The sequence below is a fragment of the Nomascus leucogenys genome, chromosome 13, assembly GCF_006542625.1.
Source record: "Nomascus leucogenys isolate Asia chromosome 13, Asia_NLE_v1, whole genome shotgun sequence".
Classification (NCBI taxonomy): domain Eukaryota; kingdom Metazoa; phylum Chordata; class Mammalia; order Primates; family Hylobatidae; genus Nomascus; species Nomascus leucogenys.
In genome coordinates, this window is record NC_044393.1 from 37,617,962 (window position 1) to 37,642,124 (window position 24,163).

The following is a 24,163-nucleotide window of genomic DNA, read 5'->3' on the forward strand; positions in this document are numbered from 1 at the left end:
GGGGGGATTCTTATTTTGATCCTTTTTCCTTCAGACATATATCTCTATTTTTTTTTTTTCTTAAAGACCTTGTTGGCTTCCAGCCTTCTCTCTTGAATCTGTTATTTCATATCTCCTTTTACCAAGAACCTTTCATTTAGTTTGTTACTTGACAGCAGGGTTTCTCAACCTCAGCACTGTTGACATTTTGCACCAGAAATCTGTATTATATTAACAATCAGTCCAGACCATGCCTAGTGTATTAAAGACTGAAAAGCACTGCTCAGGTATTCAAAAGCCCCTCTCTGGATTGAGACAAAGCACTGGAGAGTACTACATATGTATACAGTAGTATGACTATATCCCTGGAGGTGGCTTTCTAGCTAGTGGAGCTCTGGTACCGCACCAGCCCTTGGCAGGCCAGGAGCCCTACGTGCTCACTCACGGCCAGCATGACCTCAGGCACTCTGTCTACTAAGTTTCGCCTTCTCATGCGTGGTCCCATGGGTCCTAGTGAACTCCCTCTGGCCCCAGCACCTGTACAGCTGCCTCTCCTGGACAGCCCGGCTTGTGCTCCTACTGGTGCCCACCTTGGGAGTTGCCTGCACAAGCAGAAGACCACCATGTATATGCTGTGAGGGCTTCTACCTACCCGCCGTCCCCACCTTCCCCGCCCTCGCCCTGACTGCTTCACCAACTAATTGTAATTTCATTTTATCTCAGACTATAGGTATGTTTATGAATCATGCACATTCTTTCTTGGAGAAAGAATAGGTCTATATAAATGCATACTTAGACTATACAATCTGATGAGAAAGTTATTTTAAAAAGATGAAACTTTTTTTTTTTTGAGACAGTCTTGCTCTGTCTCCCAGGCTGAAGTGCAGTGGTACGATCTCGACTCACTGCAACCTCCACCTCCCAGATTCGAGGGAGTCTCCTGCCTCAGCCTCCCGAGTAGCTGGAATTGCAGGCACTCGCCATCATGCCTGGCTAATTTTTGTATTTTTGTAGAGACGGGGTTTCACCATGTTGGCCAGGCTGGTCTTGAACTCCTGACCTCGGGTGATCCTCCTGCCTCAGCCTCCCAAAGTGCTGGGGTTACAGGTATGAGCCACCGTGCCCGGCTTGAAAGACGAAACTTTTTAAAGCTTTCCTAAGTATATTGAGAACAAAAAGAACAGCCAACACTCATCATTCAACATGCTCAGAGTAGTCATCTTTAACCCGACCTTAAAATTCTTGGCTTCTCTCTTTTTCTCCTTGTCATTATAAAAAATGAAAATAAGATGGTTAAACCGGGAAAGAAGTGGGCTGAACCTGACTAAGCTCAGGCTCCAATTCTAATAAAAACCCAAACGCTGGGACTAGAGACTTCCCAATGGAACCAAGTGTGTAACAACCACTGGGATCACCTAGATGGGGCTAGCTGCGAGTCCAGGTGACACCCCAGCTAGGGAATGTATTCACACCCCCAAGAGTTACACAACACCCAAATTAAGATGCAGCTTTCGGCCATTAGTGACTATCAACTTACCTCTACAGCTGTGGCCAAATTTAAAAGATTATGGCTGCCCATTAAGAGATTATATAAATTCCATCATGCTTGAGCAGGTTGCTTGCTAATCCCCAGGCTGTTCCCACTCACATCTTTCCACTTTGGCAACTCTGGGACCAAACAGCTCTATACTTGCCTATCTAAGCAGCTGCCCTCAAATCCTGGCCACCAGAGCTTAAACCTGGCAAGAGACCCCTTGTCCAGGATTTCATCCTAGCAGATCCAAAAGAGACAGCCAGCTAATCAGAGAAGGGAGCCAGTCAGTCTGTGTTGGTTTCTGCCCTCTGGGGACAGGGCCTCCCTTACTTGCTGTCTAATCCTCTCCTGACCAGAATGGCAAGACCTTCAGGAGACAGTCTGGGACAAAGAAGGCTGTTCTGCCAACTTCCAACCCCTCTCAGTTGGGCCCTCTTGGGCTCCTGACCCCTCTAGCCATCAGAATACTTACATGGGTATGGAACCTTAAACCACGGGGCTACCAGAAGCACGCCTTGCCTGGCATCCGTGCGAGCGTAGAAGCCATACTTTGTGCTGTCGGGAGGGAAGACGTCTGTCACGGTGAAGATGAAGCAGAGCAGCCAGGATACCAGGATGGCCAGGATGATCTGGAGTGGTCAAGGGGAAGCTCTGTCAGGCCAGCAGGGCTCACAGATTTTGGCAAAAAACACCCCTTCCCATGGTCTGAACATCACATCCCAGAGCCCACCAGTCAGTACTTTGCGGACGTATTCTTCCTTGAATGGAATCTCATTGAGAGAGCAGTTTCATTCAGGTGAATTTATCTTACCCCTTCCAAAGTCTGGCTGGTAAAACAAGAATGGACATTGTGCCTGCAGAGGCCACGTGGAGTCAAATCTTACTCAGTCCCAAGGACAGTGTCCCCTTCCTTCGGCACTGCTAAAAGGATGTGCTCCCATTTCAGAAACAGAACGTTTAAGTTTATGATGATCTGAGTGGTCATTAGTACCCTGATATCACTGCACAGATATGATCCCCCAAGGGGGGCCTGCTTAAAACCTTCCCTTCACTTAATCATCTTACATATTAACCAAAGGCAAAAATGTCAGCAGGGGAAGAAGTCAGCTACTCACAGGGAACATTTTGAACAGCTGTAACTTGTATGCAGTCCATCCTTTCTTGGATTTATAAATCGGGAGGGGAAATTTAACATTTCTGGCATATTGAGAAAACAGTAATACTAGGAATATTGTCCTGAGGAGAGAAAGAAAACAAACTAGGTCGAAGCTTCTATGGCAAAATTGACATAGTGTTCAATTCATTTACCTAGAAAGCTGCTAGTCCTCTGAACTACTATTTGAGAAATAGTAAATCTACTGGAATATACATCTTTTGGAAATACTACTTTGGGGGAAGATGTTAACACTAATTTGCCTAGCATTTCTTGATACTGAAATGAAATTCTGATGTAAATGCCTTAGGACAGCTTTTCCTAAATAGAATAAGAAAACCCAAAGAATGTACACATTGATGGGAAAAGCTTACACCATGTAAGGGGAAAGGATGCCAGATACAACATAAACTGTAAGATTATAACTACGAATTAACTACAAAGCAAACCAAGAAACTACTGCTGTACACACAAACAGGTAAGAAGTACATGATCCAAAATTCTCCCAGGGATTCGCTTTGAGTAGTTACATGATTTGCAACTGGTTTTCCCACTTTTCTGTATTTTCCAATTTACTTACAGCACGCATAAAAGAGCAAAAAGGAAAGCTTCGCTGCTCAAGAAAACTAGATACAGTAGAACTCAGTATTAATAACATTCCTGAGAGGCTTCTGTGTGCCAGACATTACACTAATGTCTTCCTGTGCATCATCTCAACTTTATGGGGTGGCTTCTATGATCGTCCCCTTTTCACAGAGACAAAGCCAGAGGTCCAAGACCACATGGCTATGGTTGCAGCGTTGTGGGCCAGGAATCTAGCTCTATGGCTTGAACTGAACTCTTTCCTTTTGCCACCCTGGTCACAGGGCAGGGAGGCTGGGCTGCAGAAGTCCCTCTCCTTGAGCCTCACGGTCCTGACTGAACTAAGTGCTATGGGAGGCAGCGACAGGGGCTGACCCCTCCACAGCAGGACCATGGCACTTCCTGACACACCAGTCCATGACATCGGTCTGGTGTCCCATGGGGCTGGCAGGTGTGGGGCCACTTCCCATCCCCCGGGTGGATTTACTCATCACCGAAACAAAACTGGTGCCCAACAATGCGTCTAAGCCTCCACGTGGTCTCGCTCTTTCACTTACGACCTGAGGTAGAGCTGGCAGGAAGAGTAGGTTCTCAGTCAAAGCTAAGCTTAATTGTTCCTGGGCACAGTTCCAATTGCTGAGATGGAATCATTAGCCCCATCGACAGCTGGTCAAGTGTGACTCCACTGTCACATTCCTAATGAGGTGTGGATGGCAGCCCGGCTGGAGAACATGCGTGTGTTGCTCCACAGGTCTCCCTGCCTACTCAGGCGCTTTGGTGAACTGGTGATCCATCGGGGGTCTCTGCCAGTACCAGTTCAAGGTTGAAAACACACACAGTGCCCACGTTATTTCAATTCCTCTGGGATAGTGAAGTTTAACAAAAAACAATATGGTAACAAGGGATACTAAAACTGGAATATCTTAAACTTAGACCTACATACAATTTTCGTGTCTGGAAAAAATAAATGCTACTTATTTGTTTCAGAGTGAATATTAGGAGATCCAAAGATGCCCCAAGTCTGCTATTTTTGTCATCGTTATTTCAGGCAACACACCTGCACATTTAAGAGGGGATTGAGACCACACAGAATTTGAGGAGGGACACCCAGATCTTAGGCCCAAATCTGGCAACTCAAATTTAGAAAGCAGATTAGGCAGCAGATGAACATGACTGTTTCTTTCTGCTCTGAAACCTGTCTACTTCGAGTTTATTTTTATTCTCAAATACACCTGGGGGCGGGCACCCTGTGACAGAGGGGCAGCAGCTTAGAGGTGCAGACCTGCCCATGTCCACACATCTTAACTGAGCAAAGGGATGAAGCGTTCTAGCCCCAGCTCTCAGGATGGGCTGCTGTCTACTCCACTCCAACATGCTTCCCACCTCATGTTTACCTTTGCTAACTTTTACTTTAAAATGTTATGCAAGTAATGCATACTAAATTGCAGAAAAAATTTAAAAGACAGATAAGCAGAAAGAAAAAGATAAAACCCTGAAGATCATCCATAATCCCCCTTGAGTGATAAAATCATGTAATATCGTGGTCTATCTGTTCTGAATGGTTTTCACTCCCCGGATATTTGCTGGGTGCTGGAGGAAGACAGATTGTCATCTTCCTTGTCCCCAGACATGAACAGGTTATTATCTAAGCCAAACTGGAATCATGCTTTATGCAGCTTCCTGACCTGCCTTAGTATCTATTTGCTTTTCCGCCTCATCAGACAGAGATTTGCACCAGCAACTTAGTGACTGCTTAGCATTCTGTTTCATGGACATACCAGGGGAGGGGGGAGGGATAGCATTAGGAGATATACCTAATGTAAATGACGAGTTAATGGGTGCAGCACACCAACATGGCACATGTATACATATGTAACAAACCTGCACGTTGTGCACATGTACCCTAGAACTTAAAGTACAATAAAAATATTGTACGATAAAAATAAATAAAAACAATTCCCATACTGTATGACATCTGAAGCAACATAAACAGCTTTAATCGAAAAACTGTATCATCATTGCTTCTAATACTCAGTCTTTTCACATTGAGGTATATATTTCAGCATTTTTTTTTTGTAGCAGCAAAAATTTAAGCTACATGCATGAGCATCAGTTGAGAAATGGCTGAATAAATTATAGACTAGATTATTAAACACCGTGCAACTTTAGAAAGAAAGAGATCAATCTAAACATGCTGTCTCAGAGAAGTAAACCCAACAAATTATTGGGGCAAAAACAAATAAAATTATGTATATATGCTAGTTTGTACTTCTTTGCATAAAAATATAAAAATATGTAAGGATAAAAACAAAATTTTTTACTAGTTAACAGTCATGAGATTTTTTTGAGATGGAGTAGGAGGGGACTATTATTTCACTTTAGATTTCTGAGCTTAATTACTGTTAAATTTCAAATACCTAGAATTTAACTGAATTGGAGGGGGCTGAAAAACAGTGGGATATAGATAAAAGTATACTGTTTTGGAGTGCCTGGTATTGACACATGGGGGTTCATTAAACTATTCTCTTCAGTTCTGAATAGGTTTGAAATTTTCCATAAGAAAAGTCAACAAAAAAATAAGTTTTAAAATGTAGGTCTACCAAGGACGTATGCACTGTGCCAGAAAGAGCAGTCACTGACCCGCCGCACTAACCTACCCTGAGACTCTGTCTCTAAACTCCATCTCCATCAGAGTGACTTAGTTTGTACAACCTCATTCACTCTCAATTCCAACAGAATCATGTACATAATACACGTTTTAATAAATTGGGAGGATAAACCTTTTTCACACTTTAATGAGCTAGGTGTAGTTACTTTTTTGCTAAATGGCTACTCCTATCACACCCTTCATCTATTACTCCACTGGGATTCTCTCACTTTTAAATTAACCAGTAGAACTCTTTACGAGTTAGGGATGTTAGCCTTTCTTGTGACATTTTTATGAGTGTTTTCCCAGCTTTTTTTTGAGACAGAGTCTCATTCTGTTGCCCAGGCTGGAGTGCAGTGGCGCAATCTCAGCTCACTGCAACCTCCATCTCCTGGGTTCAAGTGATTCATGTGCCTCACTTTCCTGAGTAGCTGAGATTACAGGTGCCCGCCACTACACCCGGCTAATTTTGTATTTTTAGTAGAGATAGAGTTTCACCATGTTGGCCAGGCTGGTTGAGAACTCCTGAGCTCAAGTGATCTGCCCGCCTCGGCCTCCTAAAGTGCTGGGATTACAGGTGTGAGCTGCCGTGACAGATGTTTTTAATTCAGTGGTTTTTGATGTTTTAAATGCGTCAATAGTAAAATCTATCTTTCTCTTTCTCTTTTCAATATCTGCTTTAAGAAAGATCTTCCCTCCCTTAGGATTAAATACTTATTTAGGTTTTCTTCTAGCACTTTTATGGTTATTTTGTATATTTAAGTCTTTAATTCAACTGAAATACAATTTGATTTAAATTAGGAGTCTAACTTTTTCCCAAAAATAACTAGTTTTTCGTACGTAATTTGTCCATTCCCCACTGGTTTCAAATATGAATGCCATCTATACTAAATATTTATTTTTCTTTGATTCTGTTTCTGTTCTTCTTACTCTGCTCTACCAATGTCTACCCCTGTCCCAGGACCACAGTATTATTTATGAAGCTGTGGAATGTATTTAATTCCTCTACAGGTAAGTCACCATCCCCTCTCCTCTCTGATCTTTTTGGTATGGATCCACATTATTTTACTTTCTTGTTTTATACATTGATTAGCACATCTAGAATAACTTTAAATGATACCCGTGATAATAAACAAGCTTATTTAAGTTCCTAACTTCAAAAGGCAGGACTGATTTGAGTCTTTCATCATTCAAGTAGGAAGCATTTTTATCTTACGCATAAAGATCCTTCTATACAGCCAGGCACGGTGGCTCACGCCTGTAATCGCAGCACTTTGGGAGGCTGAGGTGGGTGGATCACCTGAGGTCAGGAGTTTGAGACCAGCCTGGCCAACACAGTGAAACCATCTCTACTAAAAATACAAAAAAATTAGTCAGAGTGGTGGCGGATGCCTGTAATCCCAGCGACTTGGGAGGCTGAGGCAGGAGCATTGCTGGAACCCGGGAGGTGGAGGTTGCGGTAAGCTGAGATTGCCCCACTGCACTCCAGCCTGGGCAACTAGAGTAAAACTCTGTCTCAAAAAAAAAAAAAAATCCTTCTATTCTTACATTGCTAAGTTTGCAACAAGGTTGTAGGATGTAGGTTGAATTTTAAAAATAAAATTAAGGGGAGGGGACTATTACCATAGTTTTATCAATAAGAGCTTATAAATAAAATCTACCCTGTAGTCCCAGGTACTCTTGGGAGGCTGATGAATGAGAATCACCTGAACTCTGGAGTCAGAGGCCACAGTGAGCTGAGATTGTGTCACTGCACACTCCAGCCTAGGTGATGGAGCGGGACCCTGTCTCAAAATTTAAAAAATAAAATAAAATCTACCATGGAGCCGTGATCAATTTCAACACATTTTCTAATATTTGATCATCTGTGAATTCTTGAAATGACACATTATGCCTTGTTCTTTCATTGTGTTATCTGTAGCAGCATCTTCCCAAACAGCGTTCAAAGGAATAGTCTGTCAAGATATGCTTATAGATGTGTGGCATTTAAAAAACAAATTAAGGGGCCGGGCGCGGTGGCTCACGCCTGTAATCCCAGCACTTTGGGAGGCCGAGGCAGGCGGATCACGAGGTCAGGAGATCGAGACCGTCCTGGCTAACACAGTGAAACCCCATCTCTACTAAAAATACAAAAAATTAGCCGGGCGAGGTGGCGGGCGCCTGTAGTCCCAGCTAGGCGGGAGGCTGAGGCAGGAGAATGGCGTGAACCCCGGGAGGTGGAGCCTGCAGTGAGCCGAGATTGTGCCACTGCACTCCAGCCTGGGAGACAGAGCGAGACTCCGTCTCAAAAAAAAAACAAAAAAAACAAAAAAAAACAAATTAAGGGTGGACAGGGCTGGACACTAAGGCCCTTTTCTGAAGGTGAATAGAGTGTTTTGCACATTTGCATTTTTAAAGATTGGAAGAAGCCTTACAGTAGAGAATGATGCTGAACTTTAGCATGCTACCTGAAGACATTTGAACTCAGGGCTCGTTGCTTAGAATGTAACTCAATACATCCATCAGCTCAGGATTTGTTTTTTAATACAACCCCAGGAAAGACAATGATGGTCCATGGTTCCTTTTTTATTAGTTCAGTCAGAATTTGCCACTAAGGTTGGCTGGGGAGTTTCCCTCCTTTCACAGAGCTCTGGAACAGTTTAAACAGTGCATATATTCTCTCTTCCTTGAAGACTGAACACACTCATTGTCTAACTATTTGGGCCCAGGGCTTCTTTTAGGAATCAGAGTCCTTCAACAACTATCTCGGCTGCTCTTGTGGTCATGGGTTTACCAGGCTTCCTGAGCCTTCCTTTATTAGTTCACAACCTGCTCACTGAGCACCAGCTCAGCCACGGGAGGGGCAGGTGCTGGGGGTGTCAAGGTGACCCACCCAGAGCATAGGCCCTGCTCTCACAGAGCTGACAGCCCAAGGACACAGAAGAGCTCTTGGAAACTGAAAAAACACCAGAGCATAAATGACAATCTTGGCAGAAGGAATAAGAGATAAAGCAAAGGAGAATTCTCACGAATAGAGAAAAAAGACAAAGAGATAGAAAACAGGAGAGGAAAGAGGAAGAGTCCAGGAGGCTTCAAGAAGAGGTTCAAGTAAGAGTGGAGTGGAAGAAGAGACAAAGAGACAAGTAAGGGTGCAGTGGAGGAAGGCATCTAGATAATTCAAGATCATGTCCCACCCCTGCATGCCTGGGTGCCCAGGGCAAAGGGACTCCAGGTATCCAGGCCAAGAGACGCAAACAGACCCACCAAGGGCAGCACGTGAGGCTCCAGACATGGGAACAGTAAGAAAACCCCAAAGCTTCCAGAATTCTAGCTGTGTCTAACTGATGTTTCAAAAGGAGGGGACAGAGGAGGACCCCTGGGAGACATGAGGGAGAAGCTGGGGACAGTGAGGAATCAATGGCCAAGGGTGAGCGAGGCTCGCAGAGGATGGCGGCAGTGAAGGCCTGGAAAAGAGAAGGGGTTCAGAATTTCTTCTGGACGAGGAAGGGCAGGATGGGCTGTGTGAGGGATGAGGGGAAAAGAAGACTCAAGAGCAGATAGACATTTCTGGCTGAAGCAACTGGGGCCATTTACCAAAAGGAGGAAGGCAGAAGAAACTGGTTTCAGGGGCAGGAAAGGAATCAAAAGTCTGGGGCTTTTTTCATTTACAGGTGGAGATGTCTTGTGTAACAGCAAGTGGAGAGGGCAAGCTGGGGCCTGGATCTGTAAGTCTGGAGTTCACAGGTCTGAACTACAGGTTTCCACGGAAATATCCACCATCAAAGAAATGCGATCTCCTCGGGGGAAGTGCATGGAGAGAAGGGGGCCAGGATCAAGTTTGGAGGCACCCCCATACTTATGAGATAAGAGTGAGGAGGAGTCAATTTTGGTTACTTAAGCTTTTCTGAAAACCACTATTTTCTTACTTTTTGTTTTAATTTGGGGGGACGTAACAGTTTTGCTCCCTCTGGCGGGATCTGTGGCAGATCTATGTGCACAGGCATCCTCTCATCCTGCTTAGCTTCGCCAGAAGTTTGTCTACACTGGGTTTTGTTTCCCCCTCAAGAGATCCGCTTTTAGATCTACCACTTCTATTTGTGTCACATTTTCTGTATCTTTATTAATTCGTTCCCCCTGCTTTTACTAGGTTCATTTTTTTGTCCTGTTTTCTTAGCTACTGAAATTCTTCATGTGCTGTATCTGCTTTAAAGGCTGTGAATTTTAGTTGAGAACACCTCTGGTTACTAAGTGTGACTGATGCTGTTCTTGCCATCATTTCCTAAACTATCAGTAATTAATTGCAAAGTTTCAATTTCCTCTCTGAGAGTGATTTTTAACAATTTTTTTTTAAGCTTCTAAGTGCTTTGTGGGTTTTGTTCATCCTTTTGTTACTGGTTTCAAATTTTACTCTACTATACCTACAATTTATCCATTTTGGCATTAATTACATTTCGCTGAAAGAATATTCTTACACGCCATCTTCCCATCTCCGCTGGTGTGAAGAATGTTTTGACCAACCTTTGGTGAAATGAGAATAGTAAGAACAATTTTGGGCTGGGCAAGGTGGCTCACCCCTGTAATCTTAGCACTTCGGGAGGCCAAGGTGGGCAGATCACCTGAGGTCAGGTGTTTGAGACCAGCCTGGCCAACATGGTGAAACCCTGTCTCTACTAAAAATACAAAAACTAGCCGGGCATGGTGGTGGGTGCTTGTAATCCCAGCTACTTGGGAGGCTGAGGCAGAAGAATTGCTTAAACTCATACAAAAACTAGCCGGGCGTGGTGGTGGGTGCTTATAATCCCAACTACTTGGGAGGCTGAGGCAGGAGAATTGCTTAAACTCGGGAGGTGGAGGTTGCAGTGAGCCAAGATCACGCCACTGCACTCCAGCCTGGGCAACAGAGTGAGACTCCATCTCAAAAAAAGAACAATTTTGGGAAAGCATGATGATGGGTATTCATGCTCGTGTGTGAGATGTGTCTCCTTCAAATCTTGTTTAAAGAAAAAAAAACTTGGTATTTTCACACACCTTAATTTAATTTGTAAAGTGTAGATAACAATTCTGCTATGGTTCACTTTTATTTGTACATCATGCTCTAATACATAGAAGAGGACTGAGTGTGATGGGTTCAGGCCCATTTCCACCACTTGGGTTTTGAAACCCACAGTGGCCACTTAACTCACTGTATGACTCTGGGCAAATAACATTACATCGTGGTGCTCAGTGTCCTCTGCTGTTACACGGGATAACACTAGGATGTACCTTATCTGATACTATATACAAGTGTTATATAAAGGACTGATGTATAGTAAAAGATCAATAAATACCACCTGTTATTAACTGCAGACTATTTCACAAAACAAAACAAATAAAAAATTCTCTTATGTGACGACTTATTTTGTTTTAGGAGTTTTAGGCTGGTTAAATTCCAGAGTAATGGAACCATATACCTACACATAATCAATTCTTAAACATGCTCTGCAGACACATAGAGAATGTGGGCTCTGTGTTACAAAGAGTTCTGTGGCTCTAATCATCAGTAATATTATCAAACTCCCCTGTGACTTCATTAACACAAAATGTTAACTTTACTTAAAGGGCAAGGGACATCTTTAATGGATGTGACATTCTGTACAAAAGGACAGGCACTGACTAGCAGGACCCTGGCAGAAACCATGTCCCTCCCCCAACCACCCACCTGCCAGGAGTGCAGAGCTCAGTGTGGCCTGGGAAGAAGAGTCACATCATCAATGCCAACAGACCTTTCCCATGACTTCTCTGGAAATACTCCAGACTCCTGCCACTCTGGAATATATTTGAGTCTCATGATATAAAAGTTTGGCTTCTCAGTATGTCAACTCAGGCACATGAGACTTGGCAAGACCTCAAAAGTCAAAAACAAACGGCGCCACTACCTTACCCCATTACCAAAGTTTAAAACCTTACAACCCAACCTCCTCATGTCGCTGCTAAGTCTGTCTTTGTAATACCTCAACTGTATGTCACTTCCCAAACTCTGGGTCAAAAACCCTTTGACTATTCCCCAGCACAAAGCAAATAAAGTTGAAACTGTCAGACCATTCTTATTATTGAAAAACATTATCTCCTGAAGTCTATGTGAATGTTCCTAAAGGCTGCCCCGCAGTGGTGGGATGAGAGGAGATGTTTCCACTTACAGCATGGCAATGCCCCAGTGCTTCCCGGCTCTCTCCCCCGCTGCCTGGAAACCAGAGAGGCCAATTAGGGCCACCGTGGGTGTAATGGTCAAGGGCCCGATGTACTTCAGTAGAGCCCCAGGCAGGCCTAGGAGGCCGATGACTACTTCTATCAGTGAGGACATGATGATGGCCCCCTGGATCTGCAAAAGAGATAGCACAGACATGAGAGTGAGCTGCTTGTACATCACACACTCAGAATGTCACCTACAACCACAACTGATAATTCTGCAAGGCAATAAGTTATTATATCATCTAACTTGGGAGAGATAGTTAGAAAATTCCCCAGGACCCGACCAGAAACTTCCGGGGGCGCTAACTGGGGCCTGCATTCATGATGCAGGTGTATTACGGAAATGGGTCCTGGACACACGGCCCACATGCCTTTTCCACTGCTAAATGATGCAGACAAAAATTTATAATTCCCTTTTAAGAAACACAATATTTAAAGACCAGCCTTAGAGGAACACTGCAGCATAAAGACTCTCAGCTTTAAAGAGTGAGCCCTGAGGACATCGACAAGACAGTGTTGTTGACAGAAATTCTAAAGGGATGTTTTTAGTGTGCAGAATGGCCACATCTGTGCTCATTCTGAACTGATGGTGAATTATCTCACAGGTTTTGGAAAATATTAACACACTGTCAGCTGTACTTCATGCCTGCTTCTGTTCAATTGCACTTTGGCAGACAAATATCTTTAGTTCTTTCAATGAACACAGGCAAACGCTGAGGCCAGAGGGAACAATTCTGTTATCTGTCGATGATGAGCCTCTGTAGCTCCATCCAGTGAGCCATGAACCTCAGCTAGTTGTGCTGGCGGGTGAGTGGACAGGTCTGTGGGTGTGCAGGAGGGAGGAAACCATTCCTTCTGGTTGCCCGGAGCATTTCCATATGCTTTATTTTGGAGTATTGCTTAACTACATTTACTTTAACAAGAGAAATAAACGTATCAGTAATTGAAAAAGAAAAGAAGCGCTCAGTAAAAGTAACTGCTATTTCTTGGGTCAACCAACATTGAAGCTGAGAAGAAACATGAAGAAGCCAAAAGCAGACAATGCTTGTCTTTTACCTCTCGGATCCGGGGATACCAGATGTGTTCTGTGTGCAACAGCTCTGCTGTTCCGTTGGCAACTGAAACATCTTGAAAACAAAAACAAAGTTTTTCTTGGAGTGACAGTGATGTCTCACATGACATATTCATTTTACCTTTTAAGAGGAATTTTCTCCCTGTTTTTATTACGTCTGTATCAATCCCCATCCCTAAAATTCAACCTCCAACAGTACAGCTTATCTTACTGAAAGGTGGATCCTCAAATGCTAATTTAACCAAATGAATTCATCGACTGAGAGCTCCCCAAATTGTCAAAAGCTAACTGAGTGGTGATACACATTACTAGCACCAGCCTCACACAAAAAAACCAACCTTTGCACATAGCTCATTGAAATGCCCGACAGCAAGGTTGCTGGACTGAGGTTTGAAAAACTTAGATAAAACAGAGGGCCTTTTCTAGTTCCCAGATCAAATCAGTGGTCACAAAGTAACTCCTAGGAGCAAGGAAGGAAATGAAGGCTGGAAAACTTTGCTCCTAGAAGGTCAAAATGTAATTGTATTTTTGAGAGTACAGGTCTGACTCTAATTTTCTCAAATTCCCTATCTTTTCCTGACCTTATCATGTTCCTTAAGGATCTTTGCAATCACTAAGGAAGGGGAATGAAAGTCATTTGCAGCAAACCACAGTAGCCAGATCCTTAAAAAGCAAAGACGTTTCAGAGAAGGGATGCTGACGCAGCAAAGAGAGTGATTACTGGTGGGTCATAAAATCCACTGAAAGAGAGAGGCAGATAGCACAAATATTTTTCTATTCCGTTCCCATATTTGTCAATTTCATTAACATAGAGAAATGAGGTCAATTCTGATCCTTTCTTGCTCTAGGGTTAGGGATGAACAAGTGGACAGAAAGAGAGAGACAGACACGATCCACAGATGGGGCATTCTAAGCGGTTTGTGGGTTTGTGTGCTTTGCCCCTAATTCCTGAAAGGATTTAGCGCTGCTGAGGGCAGCATGTCCAGGCCTCCCTTTACACCTGCATTAAAGGACCCCAATGACATATGTGGAAATAACTGCAATTACCTGTGGTGTTACATTTCCATTTATCTAAAGACAGGATGGCTCGAGCAGGGGCCAAAAATGCAAAAGCACTGGCCTGAAACAGGGGTAACCTAAAAGAAACGAGACCAAAACCATGATCACGGCATCGGGAACTACCGAGGTAGTTCACTATTTGACAGCTTAACAGTCTTTTCCATAGACATACAGCACATGAGTAAATGCAGGCACACCTAGAAGAAAAAGCCCCACTTTGCAAAGGTCTCCTGTGCCATGCAGCCACAGCCAGTGGCTACTTCATCCTCCCCATTGCCACTCTCCTCCCGCCCAGGCAGCTCCAGGGTGGGCCCCGCGGTCAGTGCCAACACTCCAACACCGGCCCCTGCCATCACCACCTTTCCTCTTGCAGGCAGGAGACTGCGGGCATTTGAGGTTCCCTCTTTCCTGCTGAGCTTATAAACTCCTTTTTAAACATCAGTGTATTTCTGCTTTTTTACCTCCCTCCTCCTCCCTTTAAAATTCTTATTGGTTATCAAAGGAAAAAATTTCCCTCCGTTGTTTCATTTTGTAAATCAAAAACTGCCCTAATCACAGATTACAGATAAATCATAATAGTGATCTAGATCTACAGAGCTGTAAGTTACAACTTGATAGCAGATATAATAAATATTCTGTTTAATCATAAAAATACTTAAAGGTATTCTAATATATTTTAAAGGGCCCAGAAAACTTGCAGAATCTCCATTAAATTTGCCGCCCACATCCTCAAACTAAATGCAGAGATCCTCAAATGACATGATTTGATTATATTTTAGATACTTCATATTGACTTCATGAACACTTTAGCTATTCAAAAAGACTACCATTTTTTAATGGAAATGTACAGCATTTCAGCTAAGTCACATTAAAGTGGTTTTATGGGTTAGCATGAGAACTTAATCACTATTTTTAATATAATTTTGAGGGTAAAATATTAAACTGGCTCTTCCTGTTTTGCAGGGCTGGGAACTCTCACACATCCAAATCCTGAAATGCCCCAGGGAGCCTAGTCAGTGGCCTCGCCAGAGAGACACGGACCCAGCATCCTTCCCTTTGAGCTGTCTGGCAGCAAGTCCTACCCACAGTGAAACAGGAACTGGACTGAGAAATCAAACTGGCTCTGGCTAAAGGGAAAGCAGTCTCGTTGCAAGTCCAGAGCCCAGCACACACCATTCTGAGCCAGTGAGGTCAAGACTTCCTTGTTACAGATGCTCTCCTGGCTGTTTAATCATGCAATGACATCAATCCAGAGTAGGCAGGGTGCTGGCTTTAAGGCACAGATGCAGGCTACACCATACAAACCAGATGCATTGCGGTTGGCCACTCCCACAGGCATGCCCTTCAACAACCATCCAGTTATAATTACCTGCCAGAGGGGCCAGAGGATAGCAGAAGTGAAGGACACTGAAGTGGGAATGTACGTCAAAGGGAAAACACTGTTTGACTTCTAAGTATTTCGTAAGCACAAATTTTCAGGACTGTACTGAAAGGACAGCATGTAATTAGGGACGGATGCTGTATGGAATGGCCCAAATGCCATCTGGTTTACTATGGTTTCAGACTTCAACCAGTGCATCCTAGGGCAGTGGAATACAAATGGTGAATTGCGTTTAGAGATTTTATCCTTAGGAATGTGGCCATCACACATCACACTGCATTGGTGATTCACTGGAAATGGCAAAAGGAAAGACTGGATCTGGCTTCCACTCTTCAGTCAGACCTCAGCCTGAACCTGACCTTGGCATCCGACCTGGGCACCTTTCAGGGTGAGCATTTGGTGGCTTAACTAGGACTAAAGGTCCCAAGAGCGCTGCTGTAAAGATACTCGCTCATTTGCAAGCTGCTGGGACCCTGAGTTCCCCTGAATAGATGACGATAGAAAAAGTCTCCCGAGATGAACTGGAAAGGGCTGCTCATGCCAGCATTACGTGTTCACATCTAGCCAGGCAACACCGCCTGACACAAGCTGTCAAGACGCCAGCACTAAGTGTGGGCTCTGTCACTGGCTTGACTGAAATGTTCTTAGGGAAAGTTGCAACAAGAGCATATGAACACGTTAAACAAATGAGAGCTTCCCTAGATCACAATTAACAAAGCCAATTTTCCAAGAAAATGACTGAAGGTGATAAGAGTGGCTTTTTTAGGTGCTTGCCCAGTGTGAAGCTGGTCAATTCTCAGCTCTCCTCTCTGCACCCACAGCACGGCCCCTATCGCACTCATGTGACCAGGTAAACCTCAGGCACCCAGGTGGGTCTCCCCAGGCCGAGAAGACTACCTGCTCTTTTATTTTGTACTAAAGACCGGAAAGGAAATACATTAAACTGTGCTTTTCTTTACACCAGGGGCTGTCAAACCAGCCAGTGGGCCAAATCTGGGGTGCTACCTGTTCTGTAAGTAAAGCTGTACTGGAACAAAGGACAGCCACTTATTTACTCATGGTCTGTGGCTGCTTTCACGCTATCACGGTGGCGCTCAGCAGCATTAACAGAGACACGCAAAGCCTAGGCTATTTACTGTTGGCCTTTTACAAAAGAAGTTTTTCTGACCTGTGTACAGGGAAAATATATCTTAAATATGTGAAGAGGCAGTGGGTTTCTGCAGCTGGAAATTCTCACAGTTAATAGTGGTCACTAGACATTAGTTTAAAAAACAAAATCCTGAGCAGACCAGCAACTTCGACATGACGAGATCCCATGTCGGGCTCCAGCCCCAGGACAGCAGGAGAACCTAAGCAACCCCCCACAGTCCTTACTTTATTCAAAACCCTGCCAGAGGCTCCCCATGTCCAGCTTGGTGCCCAGGTAACCTGAACCCCACTCCCAGCCTGGTATCTCTCACCAGCTCCTTCATACGAGTTCATTTTTCATTTGTCATTTAAGGCACAGGGAAAATATCACCTCCTCCAGTAAATATTCCGGGATCTCCTTTGAATCTGTAATGTGTTCCCCTACAACTTAGGACTTTTTGTCAAGATTTCTGCAAGTCACCTCCCAAGTTACCAGGAAGCTGCTTCAGGATTCTCTGGGAGCGCTGGTTAAATGTGGAGATTTCTGCATCTCGTCCTGGTTAGCCAGATTCAGGGGTGGGTGGCACCAAATCTGCATTTTCAACAATGCCTTCTAGAAGTGGCTGAGACTGACAACCCCTGTGCAGGTAAAGGGATTTATCATTTTGTCACCTGATAAACGATTCTTGGGTATCTGCTTGACATCAGCACAATTATAAGCAGACACGATGACGGAAAACACTTCCTGAGCCCTTCTGTTTCTGCTGCATGAAGAAGACACTAATCATGGTCACATATAAGGGGCAGTGATGTTACGGTGTGAAATGCTGTGGTGCTCTGCAGGTGCAGTCGCTTGAGCGAGTCTTAAAGCACAAGAAGTGCTTCACCACGTGTGTGGGGGTTATGGGTATTCCGGGCAGAGAGAGGGGAGGTGCAAAACAAGAGCCACAGGACAGACCCAGGAACCCTCAGAGGACTGCAGATTCTCCACTTGGGCAAAAGCACAGGGAGCTCATATGATGAAGGTCAGTGGGGACCAGATGACAAATGCCCCACATTCTTCCTGCAGCAAGAGGGAAATGAGTGAAGGACCTGCTCCGAAAGGACCACTGTAGGAGAACTGGGAGAGGTGACCTTAACCCTGAAGCTATTCTCAGTCTTGAAGGAACCAAGCCACAGAGGACATCCCAATAGGCTGTGGCATGGCTCTGTGTGTCATCTTTGCTTTTTAATTCCCTTTGGCATCCACTCACATGATGAGCCAGCCTGAATCAGATCTCCACCTGTGTCCAGCCTCTATCTGCTCCCTTCCTTGGGCTGCTGCTGTCTGTGCTGGTGCACTCCCCATGAGCTGTCCTGCCCATCTCAACCTTGAGGCGGGCATCCCCCAATAGTAGGAAGTGGATTGGCTTCACCCACCATCTTGACCCACCATGTATCCTCAGCACCAATGAATACTTAATAAAATGAAGGAGCTATTTATATTCTCAGAAAGGAATTCTATTAAACTAAAAATAAGAGGTTAAGTCTTTCTGGCAAGTTGATTTTGACTGCAAATTTGGAAGAGAGTGGTGATTAGATTAACAGCACTCAGAGTTGGGGGTGAAATGTGCATGGGTTTTCATGATTCACTCAGATAAATCTCCAGATGCTGGGCGGCTTGCAGTCCTCCTCTGGTGCCATCAGAGAAAGTTTAAAAGCCAATGGTTCCTATGGGAAGCACCATGAAGGTACAAAATGTATCTGCCCAGAACTAAACTGTTAATGAAAATGAATAAAACAAAAACAAAATTCACCAACACAGAGCATATATACTCTGTGCCTGGCTTCCTTAATCTACGAAGACAACAACCAAAGTTGGTACAAAACCTTGCATTGTCAAAGGTGTCTCTGGACTCAAGAGTCTAAACTGCAGGAAAAATTTTTGAAAAATAATCCTTAAGAGATGTAACAGGTTTGGCTTTGAGGAGCCATAGGTTCATTATTGAATCTACCACTAGGAGTGTGTGTACCAAGTACTTTTAAAGAAAAGCAAAGCCAGGCGTGGTGGCTCATGCCTGTAATCCCAGTACTTCGGGAGGCCAAGGCAGGAGGATAACCTGAGGTCAGGAGTTCGAGACCAGCCTGGCCAACATGGAGAAACCCCATCTCTACTAAAAACACAAAAACTAGCCAGGCATGGTGGCAGGTACCTATATCCCAGCTACTTGGGAGGCTGAGGCAGCGGAATCTCTTGAACCCAGAAGGCGGAGGTTGCAGTGAGCCTAGATCACGCCACTGCACTCCAGCCTGGGCAACAAAGCGAGACTCCATCTCAAAAAAAAAAAAAAAGAAAGACATAATGTGTCAAAGAAAACTTTTTCTTAATTGATGACATGTTCTATCATTTACTGTATCCATCCATCCATCCATCCATCCATCCATCCATCCATCCATCCATCCACTGACCTGCTGAACTGTTGGAAAGCAGCCTGCACGGTTCTATCTATTCGTGGTGATGGTGATGTGATTGTATGCATGGGTATAAGCTCATCTAACTATACAGCTTAAGGGTGAATTCTGCTGCGTATCTATTGCCCCTCAACAGAGGTGACATTTTAAAAAACTATGTCTATCAATCTATCAAGTGTTTTCAAGGAGTGGGGACTTAGGAGGATGGGGGTAGCAGAGGCAGGGAGATGACAACACATTCCTTAAAACACCAGAGTCGTGCCAAATATTGAAGAAACTCCCCAAATTTAAAACAGGAAAACAGCTTCCATCCTTATTTGGTGATAAGTACTGTTCGCTCCTATGTAGAGCTGCTTTTGCCAGGACAGTCACCTGCCTAAAAAGGAAGAATGGGGGTTAGGGGAGGGGAGGTGGGGGAAGCAGAAGGCCATGAGGAGGAGGACAAGCAATTCAGAGCCCGGGGAAATGTCTGGGGCAAGAAGGACCTGACAGTCAAAGAAGAAAGGTTGTAGAAAACCAAATTCATTAAACTTTTATGTAACAAGAGGACTCAATCAGACTCCTAGGCCCTTGAAACATCACAAATACCAGCTAACAGAGGAAGGGTGGAGTAACTGAAGGGAGACCACCCAGAAAAGCTAGAGTTGCAGGAACAAAAGCGAGTAGACCCGCCTTAGAGAACAAGCTTGGCTGAGGCAAGAGGGTCTCCAGCCTCAGGAGGGGCTGGATCAAATGCCCTTACAGCTTTCTGATGGCCTCTGCCATAGATTCCAGGGTCAGTGGGGCCCACCCTGGCTGGGGACACTGGCAGTGTGGCCAACCCCAAGCCCTGCCACACTCATCAGGTCCACGTTGCTCCACGAGGCTGCCCAGCCCTTGCTCTCTGCACACCCTCTGCACTACCTGCCTCCTTCCCTCCCAGTGGGGAAAACTAAGATAAATAGAGTCAGCCACTGAGTGTGGACAGGTACCAGGCATCAGCTCACTTGATGCTCGCTAACAATCTTTCTTTTGAGACAGTGTATCGCTCTGTCACTCAGGCTGGAGTGTAGTGGCGCAAATCACGGCTCACTGTAGCCTTGACCTCCTGGGCTTAAGCAATTCTCCCACCTCAGCCTCCCGAGTAGCTGGGACCACAGGTGTGCACCACCACACGTGGCTAATTTTTTTTTATGTTTTTGTAGAGACAAGGTCTCCTTATGTTGCCCAGGCTGGTCTTGAACTTCGGGGCTCAAGTGATCCTCCCACCTCAGCCTCCTAAAGTGCTGGGAATGCAGGCATGAGCCATGGTGTCCTGCTCACTAACAATCTTATGGTTAGTTTACCATTGAGGAAACAGGGCTTGGAGAGACGTATTTGGAGAGAGCTTGTCCAAAGTCACGTGACTATTGAATGATGGAAAGGGAGCCCAGCCACCTCTGCATCCAAGGACTCAGTGCAGCTGGCAGGGGGGACAGGGCAGAGACCCTCAGCCAAGGTCATCACCTCCACGTTCTCACTGGTCTACCTTATCTCGGCTCACTGCAACCTCTGCCTCTCGGGTTCAAGGGATTGTCCTTGCCTCAGCCTCCCGAGTACCTGGGATATAGGCACCCACCACCATGCCCAGCTAATTTCTGTATTTTTAGTAGAGATGAGGTTTCACCATGTTGGCCAAGCTGATCTCCAACTCCTGACCTCAGGTGATCCACCCGCCTCAGCGTCCCAAAGTGCTGGGATTACAGGCATGAGCTGCTGTGCCCAGCCTGGTCTCCCATATTAATATATGATTTTAAATTCTTTTTTAGTTAAATGGATGGTAAACATTTTTTTATTTGGGCACAAAACCCTATAATCTGCCATTATGTGCCTGCTTGACATGACAGAATACAAAGGATTTGACATCACCTACAGAGTAATTTTGGCAACAATGTTTACCCTAAATCAACCATGCCTCCAGCCCCATCTTCTGGCTGACAACAAATTGGAGGGATTGTGGGACAAATCAAACAATAAGACAGGGACACAATCAAGACAAAATCAGACACTCACGAGACACCAGGTCTGGAATCTTTTTAAAAAGATGATGATGTGGGGAGGAAAAAGGTGGAGACAGCAAAGAGACACAACAAACAAATGCACCACACGAAGGTGACTGGTTTAGAGAGGGAATAATGGGGAAAGGTATTTTAGGAACAACTGAGAAGTTAAATACGAACTGCATATGAGATGATGAAACAGAATGATTGTTAATGTTCTTAGGTGTGACAAATGGTCTCCTGTGATACACAAGAGACACCCTCATTGCTAGGAGAGTATGTAGGGGTGAGCCATCATGCTATCTGCAACTTTACTTTTTTTTTTTTTTTTTTTTTTAGACAGGATCTCGCTCTGTCTCCCAGGCTGGAATGCAGTGGCGTGATCATGGCTCAGTGAAGCCTTATCTCCTGGGCTCAAGCGACCCTCCCATCTCAGCCTCTCAAGTAGCTGGGACCACAGGTGCACACCACCACACCCAGCTAATTATTTTTATTATTTGTAGAGACAAGGTCTCACTATGTTGTCCAGGCTGGTCTCAAAGTCCTGGGCTTAAGCAATCCTCCCACCTCAGCCTCCCAAAGTGTTGGGATTACAGCCCTGAACCGCCTTGCCCAGCCTGCAACTTTACTTTCAAGTGGCTCAAAAGTCAAAAAAATTACACTTGTACCCCAACATACATATACAGAAAGAGAAGTGGGGTCTCTCCCTTGCCCCAATCTAATCACTGCATCCCTCCATGCTTCTAAGTTTTATAAACAATCATGAGTTCAAAGTCCCTGGATTTAGGACCTTAAAGTCTCCTGGAGCCACCCCTTGTACTCAGTGAGCACGTATCATGGACAAGGTTCTTAAACCTTAAAGTCTCCTGGAGCCACCCCTTGTACTCAGTGAGCACGTATCATGGACAAGGTTCCATTACGGGCTCCAGGAATCTGACAGGATAGAAGACAGAGGAACTCTCTCCCCTTAGGGCAGACAATCTGGTTAGAGGCCAGGTTCCTAAACCAGCTACAATGACTCTCTTGGCCAAACCCTACCTTTTCTTAGCACATAAATGTGCTGTGTGCCTACAGCAGGCCTGAGAATGGCCAGGAGGGGCTCCTCTCAGAGGGGACATCCTACCTTTCATTTTGCTGGAGAGGTCAGAGTGATGCCTCTAAGAGGGACCTGGAGTGAAAGGCTGAGAGTGGCCCCTCAGATGCCGTAAGACTCTCCTCCCATCAGCCTGTGGGAAAGTCAGTGTGGTGACGGTGGGGCAGGGTCTTGGAGGGCCCTAGAGACACCAAAGGTCAGGGGTGGGAACTCTGGGAAGCTCAGAGGTGCCACAAAAGAATGACAGCTACAGGCTGGCTAGGGGACTCTCGAAACCCTGCCCTGATTTCTCTGGATTTTAAAGGCTTTGTACTAACTCCCGGAACAAGGGTTAGCTGGAGTTGACATCACAGACCAACCAGAATGAGAACTGTTGAAACCTCGCTCAGGGGAACTCAGTAATGAAGACCTCCTTAACACAAAGCTCAAGGGATCAAGGTCAAAGGAGAGGAGGGAGGAGGAAAAGGTAGGCAGGAAGAGGGAGAGGGAGAGGGAATGCCATGAGGAAGGGCCGTGAGGAAGCTGCCTTTCCCTAAGCAAAGGCTTGGAAGCACCAAAGCCTCCTAAAGTCCTCAACAACTGGGGCTAAGGCCCAGAACCTCCAATGCAAAAAGATGACAGCCCCTGGAGGAAAAGGGAAACTTTCATGCCAGGGGAGAGATGTGCAGTGAAGGAAGAAGGGTCTGCAGCCTGCACAACTCAGACATGCTTCATGTGGTCTCAGCCAGTCAGCCTTGGGAAATGTGCCCCCATGCTGTGGCATCTACGGTCGGCCTCCTGTTCTTACTCCGCTCAAACTGTTCCCCAAGCTAGCAGGGAGGTGAACCATGCTGACTGCTGACCTGGGTAGTTCTATTTAGGTCTTGTGCCACAACAGTGGGCAAGATGATGCCCTCTGTGACCAAAGTATTTACCCCAAGTTCCCCCAGGCCCTCCCTTCCGTCTGCAAAGACACACATCTGTTTCACTGTGTCTTCTGCAAAGACACACATCTGTTTCACCTTCATGGGTTTCCCATCAACTCTGGTCATTTTTATAGAATAAAACAGGTTTCCAGGATAGCAGTCCACTCAGATCAAGAGCCCATGTGAAATGAGGGGGGTGACTTGATCACAGCACCTTGTTCCTTCCTGTAATCTAGACGCTTCGGCACAGTAGAGGGCCCGCCCCTCAAGGGCACAGGCCATGATTTGTCCTCAGGCTCCCTTCACCCACAACATCCAGCGCGACAGAAATACCGGGTACTCAGCAAGAGGCAGTCAAATGCACAAAGCAGGATACAGAACCGAAACACAACAGGGGAAGCACCTCGGAGCTGGAGAAGTCTGAGGCTGTGTCTTAGAAATCACGAAAGCTGGACATGAAAAACTTTTCCTTCTGCTGCTCTAAGCCTAAGGAAATGAGTGGTGAGCTTCTCCAAAAGCAAAAACACAACCCAAAAAAGCCCACAGAGGCCATCTGCCATCCTTCCGGTGGTGCTGCTGGGAGTCAGGCCCGCACTCCCGGCTGCATCTGCCTTTCCTCTCCACCTTGCTCCCTGCTCGCAGCCTCTCTACCTCAACTGCTCTAGCTATTTATTCCATCCTTTTTTGAGCAGAAAATAAACACAGAAGTCTAAAAGAAATGATAATTCACAGCCTATGATGGATCTATCTAAGCAACTAGCAGAACTAACAGTCTAAAATATGACTTCACATTTTCATATGCAAAAACTCCCAAAAAGTATTTTAGGAAACATAATAATCTACAAAAACACAATAGATTCATTAAAATAAGGCGAAATATATCATTCCCAGGACACCTGAGGGGGAAGCCTCCTTTCATTTTCACAAAGGAAACAGGGCTGGAGGGGTCACCTG

General features: G+C 45.1%; 1 protein-coding gene across 6 annotated transcripts in view; it reads right to left on the reverse strand.

Annotated features, from left to right (window-relative positions):
- Positions 1–24,163, reverse strand: part of SLC23A2 (solute carrier family 23 member 2) — a 152,032-nt gene that overhangs the window by 19,554 nt on the left and 108,315 nt on the right. For all 6 annotated transcript variants that reach the window (XM_030825369.1, XM_030825370.1, XM_030825371.1 and 3 more), the window contains 5 exons: positions 14,222–14,310; positions 13,159–13,229; positions 12,051–12,232; positions 2,629–2,749; positions 1,986–2,142 (listed from right to left, as the gene is read on the reverse strand). In XM_030825369.1, the coding sequence (XP_030681229.1) occupies positions 1,986–2,142; positions 2,629–2,749; positions 12,051–12,232; positions 13,159–13,229; positions 14,222–14,310 (620 nt within the window). The remainder of the gene's footprint in view (positions 1–1,985; positions 2,143–2,628; positions 2,750–12,050; positions 12,233–13,158; positions 13,230–14,221; positions 14,311–24,163) is intronic.